Source organism: Papaver somniferum, chromosome 2, assembly GCF_003573695.1.
Source record: "Papaver somniferum cultivar HN1 chromosome 2, ASM357369v1, whole genome shotgun sequence".
In the NCBI taxonomy this organism is placed as follows: domain Eukaryota; kingdom Viridiplantae; phylum Streptophyta; class Magnoliopsida; order Ranunculales; family Papaveraceae; genus Papaver; species Papaver somniferum.
In genome coordinates this window covers 167,859,378-167,871,382 of record NC_039359.1, presented here as the reverse complement: position 1 = coordinate 167,871,382, position 12,005 = coordinate 167,859,378, and the positions used below count along the sequence as shown (strand labels likewise).

Below are 12,005 nucleotides of genomic sequence, written 5' to 3'. Positions count from 1 at the left end.
AAGCATTTAAAATAGTCGTAAGCCCATGATTACGGGGATTTTTTTTTTATAAAAGTAAACACACAAACCAATAAGATATTACACACAAACCAATAGAAAAGTAAACAAACATTTGTGTATGGAAACAAGAGGATACCTGGAGAAGAGAAACACATCCCACAACTTGTGTTTCATTTCACCTAGAAGTTTTGCTAAGATTGTCCATCACATTAGAAAGGACGGCGGTTCCCCACCAGTACCTCGGTACCTTGTTTGTTTCTGGATCGAGACTGAGAGACTTCAACCAATGCAAATAAAAAGCATTCGCCTTATTTCCCGAGAAATCGAGTAAAAAAACGGTGCCAAGAGAGTGCAACAAGTAAGATATAGTTTTATGTCTAGCTCTTGCTTCGTCCATCACCATCTTTCCACCATCATCCTTGGGGAAGAATCCTCAAACTTTTCCCTCAGATAAACCAAGTTAATCTTTCTTGCAATATGCACCGATTCATGGCATTCACCAGCTTCTCTGAATTTCCTTTTAGCTCTAGGCAAGGCTCCGCCACCTATCTCAAACTCTTCTTCTGCTTCATCTTTACCCCACTCAAGACAGTCTTTCGCCAAGACAGTCTTTCGCCAAGACATAAAGCTCTTCAAAGGGAATATAATTTTTGAAACCTCAAGTACATATTTTTCTTCCAAAGCAAGACTGGTAATTTAATTGTTGAAACATCAAGTGCATCTCACCTAACAAGAGTTGAAAATTCAGGGTTTCTGGTCAGAATATTTCTTTAAACCCACAAACAGTTACAACATCATAGATCTTCTGTAAATCCTCAATTCCAGACCATAACCCCGAAGCTTTTACTAAGGCTACCACATCTTCATGCTCAGCGCACAAAACTTTCTTTGTTGGTGCTTAGTTTAGGGACCACTATATCGGGAAACTACAAACAATAAAAAAATTGGGTTGTTACAATTAACAATCCATAATAAAATTAAAATAACATATATTGAATTTGATTTATTACCTTCGCTGCACAAACTCTAGCATCTCATGAAGAAGGATAACTGAACAAGATGGATCGATCTCTAGGCTCACCCCAAGGTCTCCCATTCTTCTTGGAAGGTAAAAACTCCATAGCATCAACGATTTTTCTTGTTGTATCTGTTAGAGCACTGCTAGGTCGAACTCACATGCGTTGTTATCTCAAGCATGTTTGTCAATGTTAGTGATCAAAACTATAAGTCTTGATTTCTAACCTATTTATAGATGTCTCGGACTAGGACATAGATTGTGTAGTTGAGCTTAGTTTTCACGGCGTCCATCATTTGAAGACGAAGAACTACTAAGGGGAGCTTGTGGAACTTCATCGACAAAAGGTATGTGGAGACTTAAACTCATATATCACTTGGAAAGTCTATTTCTACTTTATCTCCTATATTGAGACATAAGTCGTATTACGATATAGTTTTCTATATAAACATTTGAGATTTCAAGCTGAGTTTAACTCGCTTACATATTTCTCGAAATATGTGGTGGCAAGCTTTCGTTTCGACCAAGTTCATCTTATATCATGTGAATATTTCCGAGTAACATCTTACATGGTTCATGTGATACAATCATTTGGTGTTGTCTTAGAATGTTTCGTAATGATTATTTCAATAACTTGAAAATTGCTTTAATGTTTAGTGTGTGAAAACGACTATTATCATCATCTAAGAAAGTTTCAATGATTGAAATAAGAGTTTAGAACACTTAACCATTATTGGATATGTCATGTTGTGCACTCTTGCACATATGTAATCCATGTCCGGGAACCATAGTATGTGAACCCGTTTGCGTACCTGTTGGTTTGAGAAATCCGGGAACCTAAGTTTGCGTACCCGTTTGCGTACTGGCGTACGGGTTCATGTCCGAGAATTTCTGTTGGATTTGAAGTTTGCGTACCCGTTTGCGTACTGGCGTAACTCAATCTTAGTTCGGGTATTTCAAGTATGTGTACCCGCTTGCATACTTGAAGGTTAAAGTTCTAAATCGGTTTTAAACATGAACATAAACATTTATATAATAAGGAATGCAATCTTTCCAAACCGTGGCTATAATGTTCATGATTGATTCGAGTGAATCAAACCGATTTTGCTTCAATTGTGTTCTTGTATAATTCTATGAGAACATAACAATTGAACAACTCTTTAACTAGTTTCATTTGAGTCATTTGAACTAGTTATGGTTAAGATGAATAAGGTTGATATGATAGTATTCATATGGCTAACCTCGGTTAACTATTTGTGAACCAACAAGGTGTACATGTTTAGCTACGGTTACATAAACCTAAATGAGGGTACATTTCATTTGTGTGTAACAAGCTAAGTTTGATCTAACGGTTGAAAGATATTAACTTGGTTGAATCAGGTTTTTCATCTAAAGGTGAATATTGAATGCTTTGTTACCAAGGTAACTTGGATTGCAAACCCTGATTTCAAAACTATATAAAGGCTAACAACTTGGAAAACTAATCCCCACACCTCCTGTGTGTTACTGGTTGCATAAACTAGAGTCGATTCTCCTTTAACCTTAGGTTTGTATCGAGACCCTGTAGGTTAACGACTTCAAAGACTTCATTGGGGTTGTGAAGCCAGACCCAACTATTTTCTTTGTAGTTGTGTGTTCTGATCTTGCCCGATTCTATCGTATTGAGTACAATTGAAATAATTGACTCGAGATTAATTTCTCCGATATGCAAGATAAAAGTAATCACAAACATCTTCGTCTCATCGTTTGTGATTCCACAATATCTTGTTTCGCTAGTCGATTAATACTAGGTTGTTCTTCGGGAATATAAGTCTGGTTTATTAATTGGTTCCTGTTCACCTTGATTTATCAAAAGACGGAACAAAAACTCTTGCGTATTTCTGTGGGAGACAGATTTATTCAATTTATAGACTTTTCTGTGTGAGACAGATTTGTTTATCAAGTCTCCGATTTTGAGTCGTAGCAACTCTTGGTTGTGGGTGAGATCAACTAAGGGAATCAAGTGCGTAGTATCCTGCTGGGATCAGAGACGTAAGAAACGCAACTGTACCTTGAATCAGTGTAAGATTGATTAGGGTTCAACTACAGTCCAGTGCGAAGTTAATTGGTAGTCGGCTAGAGTCTGTAGCGGCTTAATATAGCGTGGTGTTCAATCTGGACTAGGTCCCGGGGTTTTCTGCATTTGCGGTTTCCTCGTTAGCAAAATTCTGGTGTCTGTGTTATTTATTTTCCGCATTAGATTTTGTTATGTAATTGAAATATCACAGGTTGTGCGTTAAGATCAATCAATTAGATAGTCCAACAACCTTTAGTTGTTGATTTAATTTGATTGACACTTAAAACATTGATCTTTGGTTCCGTTCAAGTAACTCCTCTTATATTTAATCGGGCTCGCAGATTTCTATTTGCTGATTGCGGATTGAATTAAGAGTTAAAGATATTAAACTCTTTGATATACTTTACTCTAGATTGAGTCTGACTGTCTAGTCGATTCTCTAAAAAGTGTATTGGAGTAAGTCCTCTCAGTTTTCCAAACGAATTGTTGGGTGTGGTTGTTAGACCTCCGCATTTTCAGTATCTTTTAGTGGATACTTCTTCTTCTCCTCCTCATCCACTACGGATTTACCCTTATCAATAGCAGCAACACTTGTTTCGGCCAAGTTTTCTCCCTAAATATCTATATTTGGTTCTTCAACAACCACAAGTGCACGTTCAACTTCAGTTGACAGGTCCTATCAATGATTTTCACCCAATGCCGGAATCAGGTTATTAGATAGTGTTACTTCTTGTGTTCTCTTCTTCTTGTTTTCATTTGCTTTGTTCCAATAGATGCATTTAACAAAGTTTCTTTTATCTCCACCCAATGGTTTTGTCTCCACCCAATGATTTTTCGTGACGAGGGGCCGGAGTCGGGTCATTAGATAGTGTTACTTTTTGTGTTATCTTCTTCTTCTTTTCATTTGCTCTGTTCCTATAGATGCATTTAACAAAGTTCAATATCAATCATATGGAAAATAATGTTCAAATATTTACAAACACGGGGAAATAGGAAAAATAGTTATCATTACGGGTGGGAAATTGTTACCCGGCCAAACCGTAAAAACACATACGGCTGGGATATTTATGTTTTCCAAGCCGTGAACAAGACCCACAACTGGGAATTTTAATAGGATCCAGCCGTAACAAAACTAACGGGTAGGAAACATGTGTTACAACTTGGTTATTTACCATCACGGTTAGAAAAGCCGAAACGTAAATTTGACCGCTTATTTTTTTTTTTGCCAGACACAGGACGAATTAGGGCTGGGTAAACCTAGATGTATAAAATCAATTACGGCCAAGAAAATAAATTTCCAAGCCGTTTATAACATATTATGGCTGGGAGTTCGTAATTTCCTAGCCGATATCCATTATTTACGGATGGGAAGTTAAGAACTCCCAACCGTTAGCAGTTTCAGAAACCGTTTTTTCAGACCTAAAATTTTCGGATCGAACTAAATACTCAACCAAAGGCATAAATAAAGAGTTTGGTTTTCAATTCATACCTTATAGCAGTGGTATCAGAAGTATTAGCGTATTCGTCAGCACCTTCATTCGCTGATTGTGGATTTTCAGGTTCATCTTCATTTGAAGATGTTGAATTCATTGCTTCTCCATCAATAGATTTGGTTCGATTCTTCTTGTTGTCTTTAGTTTTTTTCTCACCATCGTTTATGAGAAGATTTTAATCGACGATGAAATTTTTGACAATAGATCATCGTTGAAACGAAGAAGATGAGGAGAAGGATAACATAGGCAGAGGAGAAAAAGACTGATTTTGATTTATTTTTTTTTAAAATTAGATTAGGTAGTTAATCAAAGGGTAATAAGATAATAATAAAAAATTCTTGGGGGTATTTTTGAACTTTACAAATATTTGGTCCCCATATCTATATTTTGGTTACTAATTTACTATAATCCAGTGCAGCTCCAAAACCATTTGGTTTGCCACCCAAATAATAGAGTTCGAAAAGAAAGAAACTCTCACTATTTTTGTGAAAAAGACGTAATAAGACGGATATCAACTCTTGGACGTGATTAGGTTTTTTTTTGCTCTTTTAGATACTAAAATTTATATCATTCAAGACCTACTAAATACTCCAGCGTCCCTAAATAGATGACCTATTCATTTTTAAATTCCTTCCCACTAATAGTTAAAACAACGGGAGATTTCTAAAATTATTCATTTAATTGATTATTGTTAGTACAAGTAATATTTATAATTTAATAGTCATATTTATATTCATCATACAGGTGTTTTAAACCGTTTCAATTGTATAAAATATGGCTGCCCATGGTTCGGTTGTCAACCACACCAAACTTGTCCAAACCGACAGAAAAACCCAAAAAATCAGAGATTGAAAAAGCCAGAAACTCGAAAAAACCAATTCTAGGCAGTTGGTTTTTATTTTGACGTTACCAAAAACCCATAAAAACCAAACAAACACAAATACCGGAGAGTAAAAACCAATAAAAACCATAACAATATATAGCCAACTTACCATCATATTATAATAATATAAACTACAATAAAATATAGAATAAAAAGGATCAAGATTCAAGAATCACATGGATTTGTACAAAGCTTTAGTTGGCACCCGAACAACAAGCTGAGCACTAATCCCTTTTTGAATAGCAACATTCTATGAAAAATAAAATTGTCTAGACCAATACCAGCATCATTACTAACTAAACAATTCTTCAAACGCTAAAAAAAACATACAGTATCATCACTAAGCTCCCCCAAAATAGTGAAAGCTCATATTGAATCATAAGATGGGTGTTATATATATATGAATATTTCTTTTATTGGGATACGATGGGTGTTACTTTTTTCTTCAATAGGATGCTTTTTTTTTTGTAAACAAACGTAATAACTTTTTTTTTCTTTTTTGAAGCAAGAGATATATTGATTAACTTTCAGAATTTACAACTTTTGCAACACTACTAAGACGAGACTCTGGCTAGCTTTCCAATATGCCTGCTACTTTATTCTTTAGGCACATAACTGCAATGTCAAGAACTATTATTAGCTAAGATGTTTTTGACATCAGGGCTGTTTATGGTTCGGTTTGGCTTGAATTAGATAATTCGCTAATATGATTATTTTCGAGTTTAAGTACTCGGTGCCCAAGTAATTGATCACACCAAAAAATAAATAAAAAATCGTTTCTACAAGTAGGAGGATCAGCACATTATCTGTAACTGAGACTTCGCCTCCAGCTTGGCACACAAACAAGCCTTACAGAACTACTATTAGGGTAATCCTAACAACAGTAGTGATCAGAGTTTAGCAGAGGTCTCCTCCTAGCTGTTCATTTATCTAGGAGCATAAAGAGTTCCACAAACAGTAGCCTTCCTACGTCACTTTTAACAGCATAAGGAGTTCTAAAAAGTGAAACAGAATTACATAGTACACATACCATTTACCAACATAATGAGAACAAATAGCATGCTTCAAAGTACCTAGGTACTGATAATAAAGAATTTTGGACAGTATAACAAGAAAGGGAGAGAGTTCTACATCAATAGTTCAGCTATCTCAAACAGACCTAGAAAGGATTAAGATAGACGAATCTATTTCCCTTTTTTTCTAGGTTCTCTATGTTCTCATTGGTTCGATGGGGGCTGATGATAGTATGTCCAACAATGAGTTCTGGGGCTCCAACTCCTCATGCCACAACGGAAGGGTGTCCCCAGCATAGAAATTCCTTGTCACTCCCTCTGAGTTAATCTACAAACACCAGAAAAGAAACATTAGATCACCACTGGTCAATTTTGTGACAGAGAGTTCATAGCTGAAATGGATTCAGTTTTCCCTCAGTAATCTTGGAAGAAGCAAGAACTGTAAACTATATATGGAAAACAGAACAACTCACAGTGACAGTACGAACGACACCTCCACTTGCACCATCACGAGCAATGGCAAGAGAGACAGCCTTCACCACTAGTTTCTGTAGTAAATATGCAAAGTTAAATACTGTACGAATAAATTAAACTACATCACAGATGCTTTTACAGAATAAGAGAACTACAAAAAAAAAAATGGCAGCTGGGTCAAGATTATGGGCCAGCACACGTTACAACTTTGATGTTCCATTTTTCTCCTTTTTCTTTACTTGGTTGTATATAAGCCTTGATGAATATCAAAAAGCTAAAAGGTCCGCCGATGACCAATTAAGCGGATAATTTATAACTTAATTGTCTATTAAAAGTTACAACATATTGGTAGAGTATCAAGCAATTAGCATTACCTCAGCTTCATCCTTGGTCATCCCATCTTTCCATGCTTGATCAAAGAATCCATACAAATAACTGGAACCAGACCCTGAAGAACATGAAAGGATTACAAGTCAGCATTGATAGGAAACAACGTATCCAATCAAATCTCTTCTTGGCTAAAAATGCAATAATAATAACCACTATAACAGTCAGGTCGAAATAAGGAAAGAAAAGCACACCTCCAATAGCAAAAGGCTGCTCTACAATTGTCCCGCCAAGAGGCACTCCATATATTTTTCCTCCTTCATATTTGTCCCATCCACCAACAATCATACCAGTTTGAAGCATGTTCTGACGAGTACATAACATGAAACTCATAATAAATCAGAAGCATACACACCCTATTGTAATGATATATTGGAAAGGAAGAAAGTCAACTTGATCTACCTAACTTGCAGGAAAATAGCATGATATGATATATGTTCCATAGAAATATTCCTATAAACGAAATAAAACAAAACAAACAAAAAAATAAGTACTGGAAGAAATATATGGATCCTACGAATATATCATGTTTGCTTTACGCCGTTACCAAGAGCTATAAATTAGAAGGATTACACAAACATACTTTGTTACCATATGCCAGCAACCTAATCAAATTCGCCGCCACTTTTACAGTTGCAGGTTGCCCCTGTTGTATCCTGCGCCCATAAAAAATGTATAAGCGAATGTAGTTCTTATCAGTCATATTGTCTGCAGGAGAAGACTACAAAGAGAAACGCATAAAATATCGACATGTCATATGCCCATCCACAGATGGGTCAGACCCAAGCAATGCACCACGCACCATCGTGTACGCGCAACATCAACGAAGATCATACACAATTGAATTCCTTTCTAAAGTTATGACCTGAATGCTCGTTTCCATTGAATGCACCATACTGCATTAAAACATTACTCTTGCAAAAATATTCATTCATGATGATACAGTTAAGCATTAAAACATTTAGATGGAAATATTGCCTTTCTCTAAATAATGACTAAGCAAAATACAAGCTACGACTAACCTATGACTAACAACTTTGTGATTTATGGCCCGTTCACCCCACGTAATATTATATGTAAAGAAGATAACTCGTATTTGTTATGTGCTAGGTTAAGTAACAGTGATCAGGTAAGAAACTGAGAAGACACATCTCCTAATAGTATATATGTAATGAACAGAGTAATTCTTTATTTTTCTTCTGACATGAATAAATAATATTTAAGACTGCCTCCCAAGTCTGAACCACAAGGCAGTAAAGTAAAGGAAAAGGAAAAGACATGAAAGTAAAAAGAGAGAAACACATCCACTCACGTGTGCTGGTGAAGAAAGTGACGCACATAATCAGAAACAACTTGAGAGTCAGCAGCCTGTCATGATCGCAAGAAGTTAGCACGTAGCAACAGCAATAAAACACGCACGATAACTATCATCTTAATGAACAAAAAAGCCTAATACAAAGTTATAAACACAGCACCGTTCAAATCAAAGGCATTAAATACAAGAAAGGTTCAGTTATGTCTAAATACAAGAAAGGTTCAGTTATGTCTAAACCAGATTATTCTCACAATGCTAGAACATCAATTCTATATTTAGCTCAAAAACTAAATTATATTCACTATCTCGATGTTACGAATGATTGCATTTTATCGTATTAGAAAAAACGGACAAAATGTTGACACTAGTTACCTACCAAGTAAGAGACTAACATTTGTCACATTTCGAAACAAAATTTACAGAACATGCTAGAAACAAATTTGCTACACGAAGATCCTATCAGGACCGCCGCCACTGCGAAAAGCAAAGGCGCTAAAATATAACCGATGGACAAAGAGAGTGCACATTCAGTATAAGATTCGAACTTAGAATCTTACTATGCAACAAAGGGTAATAAAAAGACAGAACCCGAAGCAATAATTGATGATTCAGGAAGAGGAACCATTAGTCCCAAGATACTGTGTCATGGTTTATATAGGAGAAGAATAGAGTACAGAGGTCCGTTAACATCAGGTATACAACGTTACAAAATATGAACCAACCATTTGAATACCAATACTATAGTCCAATCATACTGGTCAATATAAGGCAATTAAGGTATAAGGTAGACTACAACAAATTACAAATTATCAAAAGCTTCAACACCTAACGCAACAAAACAAGACTAGGCTACATGGAACAAAACTGCATGCATAGAGGACTAACACTTGCAAAATAAGAAGTAATTGGCTAGCAATGGTCATCTAACAATATGTTAATATAGCTTAAAAGGAAGCACTGTATTAGCAACATACACCAGTGTTTCTTCTATTCTCTTTTTTCAAAGACCATCTTCTGAATGTGGAATAATCTGAAAAATCTCCTCTTTTTCATACCCCAATTTTTACTACTCGGATATATGTGTGCCACACGGAACCATAAGATGAAACTTAAACCTAATTTATGAATGAGATGCTTAAAAAGCACAAATAATTGTAAGCAGAAGTAAAAAGACGAAGATTCTTACTGATCCAGAACGACACAAGTAAACATTATCTGTAAGCTGTGTGATTTTGTCTGATGCCCGATTAGCAACGTACATCCCTGAATAATTCAACAAATACACAAATCAATAAAAATACTCATCAGATGTATAAAAAGAGACAGAAAAAAGAATCAATGCAACATAGAATAGGGAGTTTCATTTGGTAAAAATTTAAGTCAAAATAGAAAACAAAAAACCCTAATTTTTCTTACCTGTACTAGTTCTTGAATCTGCACCTAAAACAACACCGCCATCATAAGTGACTCCAATGATGGTAGTTCCCATTGAGTGAGGAGCGTTTAAGTCTAGATCCATTGCAGAAGTTCTCAAGAGTAAACTCTAAAAATTGATTTGAAAAGAGTGTTCTGAAGCAACAACAAAAAAGAAAAGACAAAGTGTTCTTCCGAAGGTATGAATATTTTTCCAGGGAAAAGTGCTGAATGAATATAGAAAAGAAAGAGCGACTATGGGGCTTTAACCTCTTGCCCAAGACAAAGCCCAAAAGCATGGGCTTGAATAGTATTGAATAGTGAGGAACCACGTCCGGACCACTGTTATAAAAAGAAAGAAACCTGTTTTGAGACATGCATCTGTCTAAGTTCGGCTGAAAAGTTATCACCCGAACCTAGGCAAAAACATAGGTTATCAGCCGAATCTTGAGTATGCCTTAAAAAATTTGAGTATGCCTCAAAATATATTTCAAAAGAAAGAAGTGAAAACTCCTACTAAACCCATTTCTCATATTTATTTATTTTCATGGTGAAACCCACTGGCGGAAAACTTCACGCCCGCACCCATGTTTTGGGTTAAAATTCCCCCTCACACCCATATTTTCTGAAATTATGTCTTCGCTTCTTTTTCTTTGGTTTTTTTCTTCTTTGTGACTTCTTTTTTCCTTCATCTTATCTTTCTTATGAGTACCTTTTTTACCGAGAGAACATGGTAAAATTAATCGAGGATAATCTTGTTGTTCCGTTAAGTGATATGATTTTTGGAAGAAGATTCAAAGTGATCCCATTTTTGGGTTTTAAATCTATGGTCTTATATCAATTTTCAATGAGTAGAGATGATTCAATGGTTTTTTAGGTCTAATTTCATCTTTTCTGCGTGAAGTTATTATGATTTCGTTGCGTTTCAATTTGTTTTTTCTGAGGTTATTGAGAATAACACTAGAGTGTTTGAAACTGTAATTAGGATTTGGAGAACTAGGGTTTATGAGAAATTAAGGTTACGTTTGAAGAAAGGTAATGGTCCTGGTGGGTGTATGGATGTATGTGTGGTGTACTGAATTTATGATTTGAGTTACTCTTTTATATGTGTTCAATTAGAAAAATAAATAATTTGTTTGTTTCTGAAAATTTTTTAATTGAGTTTTTTTGGGTAATTTAATTTTGTTTTTTTGTATACATGCTTGATATCTTCGGTCTTAGATATATCCTTCTCAATACTGTTGAAACTCATCACAAACATGCAACATTACTAAGATCTGCTATCCGTAACCAAAGAAATCTGATTAAACTTGGAATCGGTATGGAGAGTATGCTCGTAATAACAATCAAAAAGTTACTTTTATAGCAAATGAACATAATGAGAGTACTGTGAACCATGTTCGGGAAATCAGTCGTGGTGTAGAGGATGAAAATCATGAAAAGTTTGAAGATCTTGAAGATGATCACTAAAAGAGATGACTTTATGTTTAATCTCACTTTAAGATTAAACTTTTGAATAAAATATTCAATTGTTGATTCACGTTAATGATTGTGCAAAATTTGTTTTCAAACTATCAATAATATGAATGATAAGCTTTACTTATGAATCCTGTGTCACTCTTTTGATAGTTAAGATTTCATTGCTTGTTCATATTTAAGATCTCGTAGCTTTTCTTTCAATCATGAGATAAATTGTTAGTTTTTATTAAATATAAGTTTCGGTCTCATATTAGCATATCTCTTATGATTTTGTGACTTTTTGATTTAGCAGATTTCATATCTAACTTTTAGGGTTGCTTTATCAGATATTTATGTTTCATAAGTTGTAAATTTCGTATACATATGAGTTTCAGTTTTAGCTTTTCTTTGTGGCATGTCATTGCTAAGATCTTTGTCGAACTTTCTCTGGTAAAGGTCGTATTTTTGTTATTCTTTTATTTTATCAAGGAATAACAA

The 12,005-nt window shown here is 35.1% G+C and overlaps 1 protein-coding gene across 1 annotated transcript; it reads right to left on the bottom strand.

Moving 5' to 3' along the window:
• Positions 1-6,397: 6,397 nt before the first annotated feature.
• LOC113349713 (proteasome subunit beta type-6) lies at positions 6,398-10,270 on the bottom strand. Its single transcript, XM_026593743.1, has 8 exons — positions 10,053-10,270; positions 9,823-9,899; positions 8,634-8,689; positions 7,905-7,977; positions 7,516-7,627; positions 7,309-7,382; positions 6,934-7,008; positions 6,398-6,788 (listed from the first exon to the last, which is right to left on the bottom strand). The coding sequence occupies exons 1-8, from the start codon at positions 10,153-10,155 to the stop codon at positions 6,657-6,659; spliced, it is 702 nt and encodes a 233-aa protein (XP_026449528.1). The 5' UTR covers positions 10,156-10,270; the 3' UTR covers positions 6,398-6,656.
• Positions 10,271-12,005: the final 1,735 nt, after the last annotated feature.